The 20,522-nt window shown below is 39.3% G+C and overlaps 1 protein-coding gene across 11 annotated transcripts in view; it reads right to left on the minus strand.

The window, feature by feature from the left end:
- The window catches only part of NRG1 (neuregulin 1), a 456,687-nt gene that overhangs the window by 14,103 nt on the left and 422,062 nt on the right, over positions 1-20,522 (minus strand). For 8 of the 11 annotated variants that reach the window (XM_088157370.1, XM_088157368.1, XM_088157369.1 and 5 more), the window contains 4 exons: positions 18,059-18,188; positions 11,318-11,376; positions 5,534-5,557; positions 1,002-1,104 (listed from right to left, as the gene is read on the minus strand). In XM_088157370.1, coding sequence (XP_088013496.1) covers positions 1,002-1,104; positions 5,534-5,557; positions 11,318-11,376; positions 18,059-18,188 — 316 coding nt within the window. The remainder of the gene's footprint in view (positions 1-1,001; positions 1,105-5,533; positions 5,558-11,317; positions 11,377-18,058; positions 18,189-20,522) is intronic. The other 3 variants (XM_014882388.2, XM_088157365.1, XM_088157364.1) reach the window with 2 other exon arrangements.

Genomic DNA, 20,522 nt, shown 5'->3' on the forward strand with positions numbered 1-20,522 from the left:
ACAGTGACTGCTGATGTCTGGGGCAAAAAAAGGATCCAGACCCCTGATGGATTCTGCAGGCTCTTTATACAGAAAACCATACTTCGGGATCCTGACTAAATGTCTGTTGAAATACATGGGGATGTGATTTCTAAAAGTAGTAATTGATCTGAATTTTTATTACCATTTCAGTTGTTCCCCACTGACCACTGGCACAAGGTTATGGGTGGGAGCAGTTGTGTGTATGTGTCTGGACTCTCACTGAGAGGGACAAATTATCTTCCTCCTCCCCCATCTTTAACACATCCATTATTCATGGGGCTTACAACATAGACCAACAGTCCAACTGCCAATCAGGCCTTGAAACAGTAAATCAGGTTTATACAAACGTGGAATATTTATGATAAGGGTTTTCTATGTTTTGGTGGGGAGATTTATAAGGGCAGCCAGAAGTTTTGGCAGCAGAAATTCTGCTGATGTTCTGTGTAATTTATGGTCCAGAGTGCCTCATGCATGTTTGAGAGTCACCCCCAGTAAGTCAGAGACTCACAGAATGTATTTAAATGCCTACTTTTGCATTGAGAGCACTTTTGTGTTCAGTTTTTTGCCCTTTGGTGTATAGTAACTTTTAGCATCATTAATTGCGTCTCAAGTACAAACAAATTAGTCTTATATATAAAATTTACTGCTGGAAAGCAACATGATTCCAATATTAGAGTTTGTTCCTTTTCAACTGGGGAAACCAGCTGAAATGGGTGATAGAAAAGAAAGCAACCAAAAAAGGACAAAAAATTGCAAATTACATTTGAAGACTAAGAAATCTTTCAGATTGCTGTCTTACTTTTGCACTGCTGATGGACTTGGGGACCCACATTCATCTGGCTTGGACCAGGGCACCCTGATCACAAGTTCGTCTCTTAAGCTCACTTCTAGGGAAACCCAGATACAGCCAGAGAAGCTACAGTCATCTTGAAAGGCCCTGACCAATAACCACAGATAAGAAATAGAAGAGAAAAGTTTACTTGGTTTTGCAGTAGGCCACCACACACATGATGCCAACTACTAGAAGAGCAATGCAAATGCCAGTTATGGTCAGCACCCGTTTCTGGTACAGTTCCTCAGCTTCTAGAAAAGGACAAAAACAGAGAAAGTCACAACATGGAGGATGGCCAGGCAGGGAGCACACAGTCCACAGCTGTCATGCTACAAACCACTGCACAGATTCACACAGCCACACTGAGACACAGCCACCACACTTCAGGCAGACTCATTATTGACTGCAAGGAGAACAGGACTACACCACAAATTATTAACACAATACTGAGGATGAGAACAATTATAGAATTACAGTCAAAAGTATTTTTTTCTTTTTTTCTTTTTTTTTTTTAAGCCAACAAGAATAATATCTAAGAAACAACTTCATAGTGGACAAACACAGCATTTGCTGAAAATAAAAATGCAGTGTGGTAATAACATGAATTTGCAAATGCTTTGGAAGTTTTGTAAAGACAGCTGGAATGAAAGACATTTTTACAGGTCTTATGAGAAATTTATTTTCTTTTTCTTTTTTTGATTGTTTTCATATCCAATATCCCTCTGGTCCCATGCCAATTTATATTTCAGCTGTCTTTACAGGAGAATTTTCAAAATACTCTTCTATATTTGAGACATGAGCTTGGCTTGTAATTATATCACCAATGGAAATGAAGACAGGTTTGAGCTCTGGTCATAAAATTCAGATTCTTTCTCCAGTGCTCCTCCTAAAACAGCAATATCAACAACCAGCAGTGCCTTGTGTGAGAGAAATGCAGAGTTTTAACTTGTATCCCTTTGAGACCAACAAAGGAAGTCCCTATCTGGGGTGGCAGCTTGCTCAGTGATGACAACTTCTTACCCATCTCATTCATCTGAGATATTTCCCTTTTATAAAGGTGTTAGTAGCACTGCTAATGTTTGGGCTGGAGCTACTGATGCTTTCCAGCCTCGCTCATGCTTGGCAGAGAGCATTGCTGAGTGCTCTGCTGGGGAAATGTTACATAAGGAGCTCTGAAACAGAGGCACATTCTGTGTTGACGCTTTACAGATGTGGATTTGTGTCCTGGCTGCTAGGACAAAAATGGATGTCTAGCTTTATTCAAGTCTTTTTTTGATTAAGCAGATAGACCAATAGTGATCTGCACTATTGACCACAATCAGAATACCAGCAGGTGATTAAAAATAAATGAATGAATTACAGCTGCACAGCTTTGCACTGTCTTTGGGATAAATGCCAGCACTATTCCTGCTGGAATGAACTTGCATCTGGCTGATACAGAGGTGCACAATGTGCCATATATCTCTGTCCAAATGATGTGCTGTCATGAATGACACACCAGTTCAGGGGAAAATACTCCTTACTGAACAGGCAGCAAACTTCAACTTTCAAAGTTGCTGTGGGCAAGTGGCAAATACTCCATGCAACAAACCAAAGAGCAAAAATAAATCTTAATTTCTCCGATACAATGCACCACATCATGGAACAAGTTTGTCTTACAAGCCAAACCCACTGTAAATCAAACACCAGCAAACAGGTCATGAGCACTGTCAGACAAAATTAATAGCACTAATTATTAACAAAGATGAGGGAAGGGGGGAGAAGAAGTGAGTGTGGTAAAACTAGGATGCTGCAAAAATGTATTAAAGAAAAATAAATATAACTCCAAGAACAGAAATTCAGAAAAAGGAAGAAAGAAAGGGCTGAAACTCCAACCAAAGCAAACTATGACAAAGAAAAAGAGGAAGGTGAAATATAAGGAAAGACACGAAAAAAGGGTAGAGAAGTCAACTACAGGCCTGGCACAGCATGCTTGGAACTGGAAAAAAAGAGAGAGAAGAAATGCTTGGGGACAAAAAAAAGGTTGAAGCAGAATGTGAAGGGATTTCTCATACAGCATAACTCCTCACCTAAGCTAGTTAGTGGCACTGGATCCCCTTCTCTCTTTTGTCCCTTCTGAAAGCGCTTATTAGTTAGCCATGGAAATGGTGTATTACGAGGATGTCACAGGAAACAGGAGAATTGTGCTAAGCAATTTAGGGGCTAATTTGAAATGCATTGAATTATTATTATTTTTTATTGTCATGCTGTCAGCTGTTAGCTTATGAAAGCAAAATGAATAATAACATATCACACTTTTTTTTTTTGGAGTGCAAGGGAGAGGAAGCAGAAGATTAACAGTGGACATTCTACTCAATTTTTATACTGAAGGAAAAATTGCACTGACTCCAGGAGGTTTGCTGCAGGCTGAGACTGTTGCAAATGAGCTGGGCAGATGGCTGGTGATGGCCTGACTGAGTTTGCCAGTGGGCTGAGGCTTGTTGCTTGTATGTGGGACTTTTCTGGGTGCTCACTCACTGCAGGAGATGGGGGATGCAGAGAAAGAGGAGGGCTGTGGGTGCAGCCCTGAGCAATGCTCCTAGCACCAGCAAGCCTGCTGGGACTATAGCTCTTGATGGGCTTGGCAAATTAAATCCCTGTATCTGCTTTTGTAACTTTAGTTCCCTCCTGTGCCCTTTGAAACAAGGCCCTAAGGACAATGCAGCCTGACAGGGTGTGTGTGAATGGTGCTGCCGTGCCCTCCTTCAAACTCTGGGGGCAAGGTCTGCCTAGGAAAGCAAATGCACCTGGGCATGTCATGGCCAGCAAACCAGCAAGCTCTCATGTAAACCTGTCTCCTGTCCCCTGACAAGGGACAGCCAGGGCCAAATGGGGGATGCCCTGATGTTGTTCTGCAGGGGCCAGCATGGGTGATGGGGGATGCTGGCAGCTGGGACAGGACTGGGATCCTGGTCAAGACTCTGCAGATAGCATAGTACCTCAAAGACAAGCCTTGGACTCTCTGTTTAAGGCCAAGAAGAGTTTTGCAAAGGGCTCCTGTGGGGCACTTGTGGTTATACTACATCTAGCCCCAAAACTGCCTTCTGTCTCTGACCCAGTGTTGTTTATGGAGACAGTTAATGACACCCAGTTAAATAACACATTCTTATTAAGCTATCTTGAAAAAAATTTATAGCAGCCTTGCAGGAAAGTCTGTAAAGAATTGTATAAACAGTGAGAATTTAGGAAATATTTTAGCCTTTTAAGTGCTAAAAATAATTTCAGTAGTTTTTTACCCTACAGAATGCTAGGAAAATCAAATCAACTTAAGATTTAAGTCAAGGTATTACATAGGCAGCCTTTCAAATACGCATATTATGCAATTGATTTCACATCGCTCTAACTTCTATATGACTGATGATATATGAGGTCTTAAATTTGCTCTGTTTTAAAGTTTTTCGTCTTACAGGTCTCTGGGGATTTTAAAAAAATTTAATTGCAAGAGGTTGTTCTGATGTAATTTTGTATATAAAGCAAAATTTGCATGTCAGTTTTTGAAAGGATTTTAATTTCACTCCTCATATGTTAATGTAGCCATATATCTTCCACTACAATCTAATACATATGAGTGGGAATTAATGCTAACTTAGAATAATAATAAACACAAAAATAAGCTGGGTTGTGAGAGATTTTTAAGATTTGGGCTTGTAAAGGGCTTTCCACAGCTTAAGCTAATGACATTTTGTGGGAGCATTTTTAAAAAGAATGTGAACTGAAGCTGTCTCACCATCTGTTTTCTTTTCTTTTTTTTTTTTTTTAATTTAATTTTTTAAAATTAACCAATAATTACAGGAGATTCCAAACTAAAACTGACCTGAATTTTAAATTAGCCTATTCAAGAAATGCATTATTTGTAACCCTGAATACAAATAGCTAGTCAGATAAGTACAACCTATTAATGAATAAAACTTGAAAGGTATTTCTAATAAATTTAGAGCTGAAGTGTGACAATAGTATCCACTGCCAATGTTCTTGTTGAGTTTAGTTTTAGAAATATTGAATATATTTGCTGACTTGAGGATCTGGAGTCTAGCTGTAAACTTCTACTTAAATTCCCAAATAACTTTCAGTCCACTTCGAATTTACAGACCTGGAAAGGAATGTATATGTGCATATCATTTACAGATATGTATAGGCAACTGATTTACACATGATGTGTAAGCACCTAGATGTGGGTTTGGACATAAAACTTTACTTGAAAATCAGAGGTCAGCACTGCAAATTTGCAGAAAATTACGTGGCCGTAACAGTTTCTCTCTTTTAATGTAATAGTTAGACATTTTTGCTTAACACTTACAGTGTTTCCAGAACCTGGCAATCCGAGAAAAACTCACCTAAAGCAGATGTCAAAACTAGTCAAAACTACACAGCAGAAAAAGGAATGTACGCTGCATTATGATCACTTCAGTAATTCCTAGAACTCCTTTAGTCTGGAATATCCAATCGACATTACCATTTTAGTGAACTGATGATCTCCACTAACACTTCAACAAGGGTTGTTGTTATAGCTGTATGATCCCTTTTAAAGCATAGAGAAATTGGTTAGGAATTGAAAAGGGGAAGTGGAGAAAAAAAAAATAAAAAGGGGTTTATCTCTCAGGGTCTAGAGTCTGCAGGCTAAAAGGAATGATTGGTCCATACCCATAAATTCAATCCCAAGATGCTCTGCCAATGCAGAAAGTTGTCAAAAAAAGAAAGAAAAAGGAAAAAGTTTCAGAAAGGAGCAATACACTGTACTTAAAAATAAATTACATATGAGAATTACAGCTATTCTGTGTCTGCACATGAAACAGGAAAAAGGGTACATGGTTATGTGGGCAGTGCTCAAGTGCACCTTTCTTAGCTAGGTGACCAGACCTTCTGGAAGGCTTACACACAAAAACATGTATACATGGGGCATCTGAGCAGCCACAGTACACTCCTCGGAGCACAGCAGGAACCATTAACCCTTAAAGATCTTACTGAGATGAACAGGGCTGTGGCCTGCGGATGCCAGGTACAATTTCTGATTGTTTTCACGTGATGGCAAAGGGATGCTGTACAAAGGGCAGCACACCCCTGTAAATGGTTTGTAAATGGGTTGTGCATTGCTCTCCCTTCTGGCCCTGCTTCTGTCCCCAGAATTCATATCCTTGCTCTTGCAGGCTGTGACCTGGAGGTGGCTGGCACTGCTTACTCAGTAGTGGGAGTCCTCTGCTTTGCAAACTGATTGCAGCAGGCCTCCAGCTTCTGGAAAATGAGGAGCCAACCCCTTTCCCTGTCTTTGGACCATGCTGTGTTGGCAGAACAACTTGTTGACCAGCTGGATGGACCCCGGGGTGCAGGGCCTGATCTCTTTACACAAATGCCTAAATCAGCCCTCCCAGGCCTCAGCATCTGTGGGTAAAGAAGAACAAATTTCCCCCCAGCAGGCACCCTAAAGAGACCCTTCACACGGGGCCAACACCATAGCTGTGGTAGCTCCTGCCTTCTTTTGTTCTTGTGTGCTGTGAAATTTAAATCAAATGGTAATTTTCACAGCAAATGGATTTTTTTAATGGAGTTTTCATACATGGGGGAATGTCAATTCTTTGTTGCCAATCAGTAAAATTTTAAGGGTTAAGTAAATGGGAATCCATCCAGGTCTCTTCCTAAAGAGCCAGTATCACATGCCTACTTGACCTCTGCTAATGATATACATTAGTTGCATAGAAAGCTTGATTAAATCTTCAGTAAAATGAATGACATGCCCATGCATATATATTCTTGTAATTATGCTGGCTTATAGGTAAGACACCTAGTTTGAAGGTAATTTGTTTTAGGGAAGTCATTCATATCATGCAGTTTATATTTCATAGAATTCAATAGGAAGTTGGTATTTAAAATTGGAATATATTTTGGCTGGAAGGCCTTAACAAGAAAACATGCTGAAGAAACATGCATTGCTTATTCAAACCTAGATGTTATGTAGCTCTGACTTATCTACAGTATTCCTAGTTACATTCCCTAGATCTGATAAGCAGAACATGCCAACACTTCTCATTTTATAAACAGGGGATTATTTTTTATATTTTCCTACTTAACCTGATATTTTTGCACACTTTTTACATGCAATGTGGCTTCTATTGAATATTGTCTCTAGGTGCTGTAAGAATAAATACAATTATTTTTAACAACTCAGTTTTCATTCTGGTTGTGACTGGGGGGGATATGACAGTCTTGCAGGAAAAAATGCTTAGGAAGCAAATTTTTTCCACCAAAGTTATTTAAAACTACAAATTGTTGGATGTACTGTAACCTGCTGAGATGCAGGGTCTACAGAACAAGAGGATGGTGCTAGGAAATGTGGAACAGAATCTTCCAGAACTGCATGCTCTGTTTGTGTGCCACAGCTGCTGGGCACTCGGGACTTTGGGGTGGCTGCTGTGTGGATTCAGGTGTGTGGGCAGCCTGGAGACATGTGCTGCCCAGTGAGGGGTGAGCACTACCTCAGGTTTTTGTACAGAGCTTGCACTGGCAAAGAAAGAACCCATTTAGACCTCAACTGCAGCAGCAGCGAGGTCCAGGAAGACCAATTTAAACTCTGAAGCAAAGTGTCATGTTTCTTTCTGTGGGTAATGAAAAAAGCTAAAAACCCATAAATTCTTCTTCATGCAATTTCAATTGAAAACACACTCAAATCACCTAAACTATCACAGAGCAAACACATTGTATGTCAGACATTTCTATTTGAGAGACTGGGATACAGTCTCTTTGTGACATTCAGATTCCATTTTGGATCCAAAATTTGGTCCATTTCAATAGTACTCAAGTTGCAAAATTGGTTTTGAACTTGATGTGTTAAGTCCTAGGGCTCCTGTAAAAGTGACAATTGGTTCAAATCTCAGGAGCATGGAAAATTTGTCCTTTCATAATTGAAGTATCCTATCATAGCAATTCTAGCACTTAGTGAACATTAACTGAGTTTATAGTGAAAACCTGTCTCTTTAAATGTTGAGCAAAATATGGCTTTTTCAAATCTGCTTGTTCATTTAGGAGTCTTGGTCTCAGCCCATAAAGTATACAATTTAGGGGCTGAAAGGATTTACAAAATGAAAATTTCAGGTGAGATTGTCTACTACCCTCATACAGATGTGACTTCTTGAGAAATATGTAGAAAATGAGGAACACTGAAGTAGTAGAATAGCTACAGAAAGACTTTTGAAGACCTGTAGTTTATATGAAAAGGCTGAAAAATTAAGCCATCACAGAGTAACTGCAGTTTTTGGGCATCCTTCTAGAATATCATAGCTTTTCTCTTGCCCCCTTTAATGCCTCAGCCGTTCACTGTGACAATATGAGGCAAGGGCCATTATCATCTAAAAAGGAAATTCCTTCTGCCCTTCTTGGTACTGTCCCTCTTGCTCATCAGGGATGGCAGAGCTGAAATGGGCACTGTTTAAATTGGTGACCCATGCTGAAGGATGGCATGGACCATGTTCAGTTGATGCCCAAGAAGTCCCACAGCATGCCTCCAGCCAGTTCTAAATTCACAATTCATATATAATTGTTAACTAGTGAAGTAAGCAAGTCCATAGGCCCCTTGGGTGGGATTCTGGGTCCATCTGGGGCATTTGAGAGGACAAAGGGTTTACCTGCGATTAAACTCTAGAGAGGTTTCCTCAACCTTCTATTAATTCTCGGCTTTATAACTGTTTCTTATCCCAGGGATCATTCTGCACAGTGTTGCTATAAGAGTTCTCATGCCGAACTACATTAAAATTACCCAAAACTTTTAATGTTAACTCATTACTTTTGCTCTCCTCCATTGCCTTGATTCCTTGACTTCAAGGGAGTGAATGTGTGAATGTTCAGACAGAAAATATAGCTGCATGGAACGGATGTATTTTTGCAAAAAATTGTGGACTGCCTTCTGCTGTCTTATGGACCAGTGGTGGATCATAAGCCTCAAAATCAAAGCAGTCACAGAAAAAATTGAGGGTAGCATGCCTGGTAGCAGCTGTGACTGCTGTGCTCAAGGAAAGGACACTACAGGGTCTGCCAGCCAGGCTTCTGAGATGAGTCAAGTTAGCCTTTTACTCTGTTGGGACAGAGCATTTCTAGAATGCCCAGTGGTGCCTTGTTCTGATCTGGCAAAAGGTCCTCAGCCCAGTAACTTCAGGACTATCAAATACCAACACCAGAGCAGATTTCTGAGGATAAACTTTCTTTAACAGCCAAATTAAGACAGCTCACTGGTAGGCACCCTTGGCTTGAGACCCCATTGAACCTTTGTTTCTAAATGAAGAAAAACCCTTATGAAAGCAAGTGAAATTAGAGAGCTGTATGGTTCACACATACACTTTTGTTTCCTACTAGCACTTATGCTGTTTAGCATTCCAGTTTGCTCTGTACTTTGCAAAAGCTGCATCTACAGAACTAAGTTAATAATCCACAACACTTGGTGCAAAATACAAGCTTGGCTTTAAGCCCCAAATGCAACATTTGCCTTTAGAGAACTCTCATTCTATGTCCTCCATTAAATAGTAGGCTCTGGTCTGCTTTAGGTAAGCCAATAAAGTCATATAAATGATTCTTCATTGATTTTTTTTTAGTTAAGTATAAATGTGCCCTCAGTGGACCCTTTCCAAAAGTGTCATTTCAAGATGTTAAGCAGTATAAGAAATCAGATGTTGCAGTGCAGATGCACGGCAGTGCCAGAGACTCATAGCCATTGACTGGGGCTCTCAGAGTGGCATAAGGTAGGCAGTGGCATGCTGTCCTGCCTTTGCATTTCAAGGAGAGGAAGTGCTTGACCAACTTAAGTACTAATAAGTGGGTGTAGCTCTTGCATCAAGGCAAGGACATCTGTGCCTTTTCCATGGAGGCAACTTCATAAAATCTCAACCTGGTGTCTTTGAAAATCTCAACGAGGGTTAGGAAACTGAAAAACAAAGGAATGAAAACCCACCTAATTTTTTTTTTCTCCTAGGTTGGAAAAAGAATTTTTAATCAACATACAATTCTTCTATACTTTTCAGATAAAATTCTGCAGCAAACAATGGATCTCATATTTTTTATATCACGTCCTTATAAATTATTATTCTAAGATCAGAAAATCTTAACTGCACTTTTCACCACAATCCACAGAAAAGGCCAGTTAAATCTAACATTTGATAAACAAACACTGTAACAGCATAAAAATTTTTAAAGCCATCATTACCAGAGGCATTTAAATATAACTCACACTAATAAAACTCCTAAAATAGGGCATAAAATGCCTTGTTTTGAGTGTTGGAAGGTCCAGTCCCCAGTCAGCACTCTTGGGATTTACGTGGGTATCTTCCATGACAGAAAGTATGAATTATGTATGGCTGTTACTCATCCATCAGTATAAGAGAAAACCCGAGTATCTCTTCAGGCTCCAAAATGTCCAGCACATACTTACAGCTTTTTGTCCTATATACCAATGGAAATTAAATTAAGCTGGCCTATAGTCTTTCTGTGCAGGTAATCCACCAAAAAACAGTTTTTATAATACTGCTTTTAGATCACAGTACATTCTGACTCCAGTAACAATTGAATTGAGTAGTACACAAGAATTTAAATGTACGATCAAAGCAATACTCTTATATGTTAACTTTGACTGCTATAGCTAATGAGAGAAAAGAAATATAAAATATACCTTCTGCTACATCCTTGTCAAGTAATAATAATTGCCCATTTGTCCATGGGAAACCTTATGGGATGTGACTGCAGCACTGATTCTAGCAGTCTGTGTATGTGCATGTCTGATACTTTCATTTGGCCAATTAATCTTTGATCTCTTGTACCTATTACAATATACCCAAAATATGTTAGACCTCATTGTTTAAGTAATCTCTCCCTCTTTTTTTTTCCTTTTCATTTTTCTTTCTGTGCTTTTTCCACTGAAGCTTGGAAAAGGAGGAGGAGAACATTTTGGTCCTGTTTGGCACATGCTCTTTAGAAACAATGTAAGTACTTCAATTACCTTTAACCTCTAGCTCCAAATGCAAATCTCATATATAAGCAGAGGACTAGCTACCCATCTTTTGGTTGAGGGAGTGCTGGCTTGTATCAAGACTCATAAGCTTTTTGTGGCTTATGGGAGACTTTCAAAATGTCATTTTTGTACTTTTTCTGCTTGATGTCAGCAAGGAGTCCATATCACACATTCATAGTTAATTTCCCAGCATTCCTAAGTCTTGCATTTCCCCATACCCTCAATGCCAAAAAAACTCAGGATTGCTTTCTGTTACAATTTGCAACTGCTTTTTGTTATAATTTTCATGCAACAGGCAGAGACAATCAATATTAGGCCTTAGGCAACAAATCTAGTTACAGATTTAAAAAAAAAAAAAATTGGAGGAAAGATGCAGCGACAAGAAAGCAGCACCGACTGAGCATGCTTCTACTGCGGCACAGACAGAAAAGTAGTGGACGTACTGTAGAAGCTGGCCATTACGTAGTTTTGGCAGCGATCACCAGTAAATTCATTTGGGCACCTGAGAGGAAAAACAAACAAAAAAAATGGTAGAGAAAAAAACAGAGAAAAGAGAAGAGGTGAATATATGCTAAGAAAGAAGCTCCTTCAGTGTGAACTGATATGACTTGGTGAGTTCACTTTCAGAAACTGAATCTCGGTTTAGCGTGTCAAAATAGCTCAGGATGTTGAGAGCAAGTCATTTGCTCTGTGGAAATGTAAAGAAATCCCCCCTGCAAAAACCAGCCAAAACCAAACCAATCCAGATCAAAGTGTGTTTCAAGATCTGAGACAGAAATTCACCATTCCAGAGACCCAGATCGGTTTTAGGATGCTCTTTCCACAAGGCAGCAAGGACACAAGATCTGTACATACTCATCTCCATGAGTTTGGTCTTTTAGAGCTGCACTTTGCAGCAGTCTCCCAAACAGGAAAACTGCCAGCGTGGGCAAAACAAATGCATCTGTGAATGAATGGAAAGATCAAAAATCACACAAACGAGAAATATTTTGGAGATCAATAATGCCATGGTGTAAAGATTGTAGTTCAGAAAATCAGGTCATAAATTAGTGAGTATAAGAGGCCGGTTCCAGCTGAACTGTGAAAACACCAAGTACTATTGATTTTGTTGCTGTAGTTGGGGAAGAAAGCAAAGTTCAGATTATTTTAACATACTTTCTTGGTTTTGGATTTTCATGGGCAGAGTTTCAGTACATCTTGCTCCAGTGAATCCAGGTTGGCACCTAAAGGGCAAAAACGTGATAAGCAATAGTACACCAAAACTACTGCACTAACAGACTTACATCTGCTGGTCTATGGAGTGCGAGTGCATTAAGTGACCTCCTGGTTGGATGTTAGTGAAAAATGATCAGAAGATAGGCAAGAAAGTGTAACCTTTCCAGAAGATAAAACTTTGCAAAATTTACAGCAAAAATCCATCAGAGAAAAAAAGTATTTTTGGTTGTCTGTTTTGAAAAAGAAAGAAGAATCATGGCTAGCAAAAATGTGTACCAGCTCACTGCTTATTCCATCTCATGAAGGGACCAGATTGAGTTATTTTTTAAAATATGCAATGAAGTGCATAACAACAATTTACACCATTGCTTTCAACAGTCACATAAAAACTACCATGATTTCCCTATTTCTGTGATGGCATGTTGTGTCATCTGGTAATTTGCTTTCAGGAGGAATAGTTAGTACAGTGATCACCGAAAAGCCACAAAAATCCAAAAAGTGAGAAGACAAAGTCAAACCCAAAGGGAAGTAGATAGTCAACATTGCTCACAAAAAGATAAAAAGTCAGTCCAGGCAATAAATAAAATGAGAGGGCAGAAGTGCTCTCAAGATTTGCAGTCCCAGAGTTGTCTGTCCTTCCAGTTCAGCAGCTCTTCTGCAGAAAACTTCAGTGCAGCTTTCCCCTTGATCATAGAGAAGGAATTTCTCTTCTGTGATTTGTCTGTCTTTTCTGCTGCTGCTTATCAATTCTTCCTTTGCCTTCATTCTCCAGGCTGGGGCAGGGCTCAGGCTCCCAAAATATCACCACAGCAATGCAGGCTTCCCATTCTTCAGACTTAAGTGTAAATGACTGTCCACCACACTAAGGATCTATAGATTTCAATCTTTGCTCTTTCTTCTTATTCTCTCCACTCTTACTCAGCACGTAACCTGAAATTACCTGATATCTGCTCCTGTGAACACATTTCAGTTGTGTTGCCTGTCTTCGTGATGTTCTCCATGAGTTTGCCACGGTGCAAGAATCTCACACTCTTTTTCTCCTGCTGATGACATGGTGTTAGCATATTTTTCAAATTTCTTTATAATTCACTAGTCAGGTGCTAAAAAGCCTTCTTATTTGCAAATACTTGTTGGTCAGAAGAATCTTCCATCTTTTCTATCCATCTGAGTTTCATATGTGCTGAAAGCTGTCCCAGTATTTTAAATTCTGCTTTTCCACAATTGCCTCTAGCCCTAAAAACAGGGATGCTGCCCTTGCACAAGGGAGACTTTCAGAAAATCCCTTTGGCAAAGGATCAATGTCAGGGATAAACACTAGCATCTTGTTTAAACAATCCATGCAAGAATGATATTCGTGTAATAAAGGTATATTTTGAGGATCTGCAGATGATTCTTTGGACCTCATTTGCTGCAATGATATCTTTGTTTAATAAGGAAGAGAGTTTAGGTTCTTCAGAGGCAAAGATATTACAGACTTCACCTCTTATTCACCTTTTCTTCACCTCTTTTTGCTTAATACCCAGTGTGGAAATATCTCAGTCTCCAAAGATATATTCAGTTGAGAAAAATGCAACAAAGGTAACTGTGTTTAGAAGGTGCATGATAGAAGACTTCTTGCACCTTTGAGAGAAGGCAAAATGCTTTTGATAGAAAGAATTTTGATCTGTGTTACTGAATCAAGAATAAAAATATTTTGCACTACTGATCATGTTAAATGGCTGTTCCTGGAAAGTTGGCATTTGCTCATGCTTGGCTTTCAGTTCACAGGGACCTTTACATCTTTCTCATGAGGCTCAACCCTACAAATTCCCGAGGAATATGATTGAAAAGCTCATGTTTTCCTCCTGCCACTGGCTGCTGTTGGTTGCTTGCTTTGTCTGTAGTTGTTTTCAGATGTTGGCGCAGCTGTGGAGGTGATGAAAACAACTTGAGCACTGGTATAGACAATGTTGAAATCACTTCCAGACCAAGAAGGGTCAGCCCTGTTGAGATGGTGCTGAAAACTGTTCAGGTGTGTTTATACTTGCTCTGAAACCATTGTCAACAAATGGGCTGCACACCTGCCCTTGAGAATGAGCCCGGGGTGGGCCAGCTGAAAGGAAAGCTGAGATGCGCCTGTCCATTTATTATGATATGTGAATGCTAAAGGCATTTTATTGCTCAGATGTGCACTGCAGCACTGTCTCCACTACAATTTGAAACGTTGTTTCTTGTTGACCGTACTTTTACAATCAGCTTGCAATGGTGTCCTTTCCCAAACACCTTCCCCTACTCAAAGTTTACAGACGTTATTTCTTGTTGTGACTTTTTTTTCTAGATCATTATCCAAGTACTGTTTTCCTTTAGGACAGCAGCAAAAGTTCAGCAAACAATTTAGAGCAAAATGTATATCTTTGTGCTGTGAGAACCTTAAAATTTCCTTTCTGCCTTTAAAAAAGGCTACTTGGACCATTTATTTCCTGTATGAACTGCATAAAACCAAAATACTGAGCCACATATAATAGAATAATTGCTTTTTTCCCTCTACACACAGTAGTTGCAAAGAGCAGCATTTGCATGTCCTCAGTGGACACTTCTCAGAACACTGAAAACATATCATCACACTGCTTCTCATCAGGACAGGAATGGCTGAATGGCTCAGGAACTCGTATTTCTGTTTTGTTCACTGCCTACAAACAAATGTATTGAGGGAGAGAATTTTTTTTTCCCATGGAAAGTACACCACTTAGTAATCCATTTCATTGCCTAAGTCAGAGCTAGTATTTCTATCCTGTCTCTTGAATGAATACTTCTGGAACTTCTGCTTGCAAACCTTCTGGTCTGAAGAAACTTCTGCCCATTTCTATTCTACAAAGACCGTTACATGAAGACAGATATAGAAAATGGCTACATTATTAAAAAGTACATAATTCACTGTTTTGCTGTTAAGAAAAGCAGCAGCACACTTCTGTTAAGAGAGTAGCATTATTTTCATCCAATGAAATTCCATCGTAAATTTACTTTCTTCAGTAATAACAAAACCACTAGGAAAGATAATGTCTGCAAGTCAGAAATCAATTAGTCAGACTATCAAGACCTTCATGGTATGATACTTCACAAGAACACTCTAAAAGTGTAACAGATCTTATATTCACATAGATTTTTTCAAGCGATAAGGAAATGCTAGTAATTTTGTTCTTAATTTTGCATTTACTGAAATCTTTTTTCTTTAGTGAATTTGGGGACACATTTCCAACTGAACAGAAATGACTTAAGAATCTCAGTCTCATAGGAAACTAGTAATATCCAGGCTTCTTAAGTCTATGATGTCTTCAAAATGGGACCCATGTTCTTATGCAGCTTCTGAAAATTTTATACACTGGTTTATTTAAGTAGTCAAAGCTTCCTGTTTCATCTGTCCTGTTTTGGTACTGTTTTATTCAGTCTTGGGCCTTAATTAAAATACATGTGGGGAGATACATGCTACCACAGATGTAGTGGTACAATGCTTTACTAAGTCTTCACACATTTCTTGAGCATTTCACTTATATATATATATATATATATATATATATATGTATATATTAGGATTTTGTTTCTTTAATAGAATAGGGGATTTACAAAACCGGAGATTACTTGGAAAATTCCATGGTTGTTTTGAATCTGAGTCATGTTTTTTTGGTTAGGGATAAAACCAATTTAGAATGATATGGCTCATGCTTTAGAAATTTTGTTTTTGCTCTCAACAGATGGACCATATGGAAAAACGTGAACTTGCTACTGAGGCAGAAATATGAAGAGCAAGTACCATATTTCAAGCATTCTGTTTCCACAAGCATGTTCTGGGAGTAGATTTGTTTTCTTAGAACAATGAAGACAATGTGTAGTGGTTAGATACCTATTTTAGATAGCTGGAATATTGTCTAAATAACTATATAAATATAAATAAAAATAAAAATAAAAAGTGGACATCTTTCTTTTTAAAGAAGTAAGAAGAAAACCGTATTTTGTCCCTTCAGTTTCCTAGTACACACACTTTCAAGCACTCGCTTTTATTTCTTATGTAGCTGTATTGCATTGTTTTACTACACAACATAAAATTTTTGTTCTGGCAAGTATTAGAGGGCATAGCAAATGGCCCTGCAAAATAGTGATGGTCCTGACTGTTCTTCGGGTAAGAATCCTTCTCCATTGCCTTATTATAAATGAGATTCAACTTGTCTTAGTTTACAGCTCTGATGCTTTTTCCAAATAGCTCTTGGACCACCCAGGCAGAGGCACATCTGCCAAATCTGGGAATCGCCTTTTCCTTGAAATACAGTCCCAGAATTAAAGGTTATTTCTTGTCTACAATAGAGACAAACAGCCCCCACTTTATTCAAATGTCTCCAAGACATTTTATTAAAAAATTAGCCAGTCTATAATATCATTACAGAGCATATATACACAGATGTCTGAATTAAAATAAAGAAGTCCCCATACCAGTGAAGATGAGATACCTCTGAAACTACCAAGACAATATTAATGATTAGCAAGTCTGCTCAATGCTCAGCTCTGCCATTCACAGGAGTTTCCTGAACAGTGTTTGGATAGGACGTTGAAACACACAGGCTCTTGTACATGCTCTGGAGAGTCATAGCAAACTGCTCATCTTGAATGCTGGCTTACAAAAACCATGTAAATTTAACACAAATCTTTCTTTCTCTTTCTCAAAAAAAGAATCCACAGTACATATACGTTTTCCACATTTGCTTTAGCTAAAAATGATCCTAAAATTCAATGGAACATTCATTGCTTTCAGCAGCACAGCAATCCATGAAAATCCAAAGCAAAACAAAGTCCATGATGTGCAGGTAACATCTTTCTACGGAACAGATTTACAGGTAAACCAGAACATTGTGAGGTTTGGTAGGGATTTGATGGTTTTTGTTTGTTTATGTTCCTTTTAAAAAAATCAAAAGCTAAAAACCCAAAACCCAAAAATAACCAACAAAGACAAGCAGTCAATTTCTTCCTGGCCTAATGAAAGCATTGCAGACCTTCACCTAAGTCACCTACCAAAGCTATCTTTACAATTAGTGTTTTTAAATTTTTAGTCCTAGAAGACTGAAAAATTATGCAGTTACAGCCGATGACAATCTTAACCAACCACTATCTCTTTGTCTGAAAAACTGTAATATCCTCACAGAAGCACACCCTTTTCACTCAGTCCTCTTAGGTACCAAGTATGTTTCCCAAGGTTTAAATGCTGAGTTTCTTCTCAGTATAGTATGAAGAAGTCCCTATGACTAGTCCATCTTCAGGAGTAAAAGCTACATGACATGCTCCCAGACAGGAGGCAAATTCCAATGCTGCAGCTATTCATGGATGTTCTCAGATGCAAGGGACTGTTGCAGCAGATCAATACAGCACAACCAAGACCTGAAAAAGGTGCACAAGCACCCCACTAAACTAAACTCATACGGCTCCATGAATCAAGATCGGCACACAAAATAGTAACCTCCACCATGACCATGACATTCACTGTTTTTTATCCAATTAAACACAACAGTTGTGAATCCAGTCTCACCAGAAACTGTTCAGTTACTACAAACAACTAAAATAACAGTTTCTTCTATACGAAGTGTAGTATTCAATGCAGTTTTCCACATCTTTTTTTTTTTTCTTTTCTAAATGTAGAATTGTAGTTTACAGTGTCTGTTTCATTACTTCCAACACAAGGCTAAAGCTGTGTTATTTAGCGCCATATAAACACCAATAGAAGATGCTGTGCCACTGTCATGTAGAAATATTTCCCAGTTAGCCTCTGCTATGTTTCATATGCCTCTGTAGCAAACAGAGGTAATTCTTGGCATTCTTTCCATATTCACATGGTTAAAAATAAAGAAATGCAAGTTCAGAAGAAGACATTTTTCAGGTGCTCCTTTAAAGAAAAAAAACATTTGTGAAACTTGATGGCTCCAACGAAAGAAGCAAATAAGATTTCTTACCTGCACAGGTATCTTGGGGGGTTTGGGAGGTCTTTAACCATATAACACTCTCCCCCATTTACACAGAAGGCTTTCTGCTTTATGTCACATTTTGTGAGATGACTTGTCCCAGTTGTAGATGTGGAAGTGGCTGGAAAAGATAAGAATGAAAACACAGATCAGAGGCTGTTTTTCTTTCTGACTGGTAAGTATACTTGTATGTGAGGGAAGAAGGAAGGCTAGGGAGGATCTGGCAAGTCCTTTGAGGTCTCTATCTGCTGCTACCACAAGCACTAATAACTTGACCCTGTATTTTGTTGATTGCCAGAGAGAGTGGAGTTTAAATACATACCTCAGAGACAGACAGCCCCACAGTCAGCCTGGGAGGAAGTGAGGGTTTTCCTAGCCGTGTCAATCAAGTGGCCAAAAATTTTTGCAACACTCAGATGTTTCATCAAAAATGTGCAATTTATGTGCAGTGATTTTTATTGCATTAATTGCATTCAAGTTATTTTGGGATGTGAGTCATTACAGATTGCTGATATAGCGTCCAATAAAATAAGGTCCAGGATGATATTTCCTCCTGGTATTACCTTGAAGCAGGTTATTTTTCAGTGAAGTTCAACCTGAGGCCCTGTGCTTATTCAAGACCTCAGTCCAGCCACTTCCTTCTCCCTGAGGAGAGCATGAATGGCTGAATGCTGAGTGTCTCTTTTGTTGCTCATAAATGAAAGCTGTGGCCATCGTGGTTTGACCCTGTAGTATGAGGAGAACAGGGAGGTTGGAAGTTGGTTTATTCCCTCCTGTGCATATACAATTGCCACCATTGTGTCCACAGGAATCTTTGATCCAGGGGCCAGCCTAGCGTCTCCTGCAGTTGGGCACATCTGCATGGAGACGAGCATGAGGGTTTGGGCCAACAATGTTGCTAAACACAATTTGGTGTCTAAACTGCTATTAAATGAAAGTATCACCATGACCACAGTGTTTCGTAGCTTGTTCCCTGCTGCATTTAGAGAATACATAGAGAAGGTGGGAACATTGTTTTTAGCAACCTTTACGGACGCTGCCAGGGAAGGATAAGTAATCACAGCCTTAGGACTTGCCAATGCAATTTCTGTCAAGGATATGCTTTTCATAAGCTCAAAGAAAGCAGCTCAACTTATCCGCACAAGGAGAAGGATAAGTCCCTTTTGTGGTGACTGTCAGTTCACACTGACTGCAGGTGAAGCTTAAACCCTTGACAATATGCCCATACATTTTAAATGACTAAAACTAATTGAAGTGACTACCTGCAAACTGTAAAGTATGGTGGAGATTCTTGCATGGTATTTGTTTATTTCCAGACATACAGAAGTTTGGAATTTTGTTGCTGTGATCAAAAAATCCCAATATTTTTTTCGGAAAGACAGTTTGTACCCTGAGGTGAAACAACGCTGTTACCTATTGACTGGAGTTGACTAGAAAGCTGCAAACACCTACAGAAAAGGTGTCTGATATTTGAAGCCTTTTCTAACACAAAGGCACCCAAGGGACATGCTTATAATAGGTGACATGTGACATTCTACCATTCCATGCACACACTGAAACTGAAGAAAACACGGTTTTAGCAGATCAACTATGAACAAGTAACACATATGCATTTTGAACTATAGTATGATATAGTCCCTGTCCCATTTAATCTTTATGCATTTCCCATTATCTTCCAGGTAAACACATTTTTAGCACTCAGTACTTGGGGGAGTGCATCACCTTGGCTTCTTTCTCTTTCTTCCATGCTGCCTTGCTTGTATGGGGTGCTCTGCCCTAACAGGCCAGGAAAAACCCTCCTGTGACTTCTTCCAAAACCGAAGCTCCCTCCTGCTTCTCACTTGCATCCACATATTGTGTCACATCTTCACAGATCCTGATCTTGACTGGGGCCTCTTAGTGTTAATGAAATGCAAACATGCAGTACAGACTCCTCTTAATAACACATTCCTTTTTCCTGGCCCCTCGAAGCATGATTTATATCCTCTCAGACCAGGATAAATTTATGTCTGGTCTAGGGGCAGGAAAAGGGGTCATGTTTTAAGAGTAGTCTGACACTCTTTCAGCTAGTATCAGTTCAAACAGGACTTTGCACCCAGTGTTGACAAAAGACTGGCCTGCAGACTGCCATCCGCTCTGCAGTGAACAATCCTCTGTGTTTGATGTCAGAGGCTTGACCACCATCCTTGAGGATCTCCCCTCCCTTAGGATGGGGAGGTTTGCCTTGTAGAAGAGCCTTTCCTTCTCTGCTGGTTTGAAAGGAGCCTGGATTACTACTGTAAAGGAGATGCCTGACATGACAGGCTGTGTCATACCATGTCCTAGGATGTAACAATGTGGGTGAACAAATTCCATCTGTACAGTCAATGCATACTTTGAAGCCTTTGAAGTCTCAACACGCAAACAATACTAAGCTTATCACTGCTGATAGCCTATCCATTCTTTAATAAAGGAC

Source organism: Sturnus vulgaris, chromosome Z (genome assembly GCF_052056855.1).
Source record: "Sturnus vulgaris isolate bStuVul1 chromosome Z, bStuVul1.hap1, whole genome shotgun sequence".
In the NCBI taxonomy this organism is placed as follows: Eukaryota; Metazoa; Chordata; class Aves; order Passeriformes; family Sturnidae; genus Sturnus; species Sturnus vulgaris.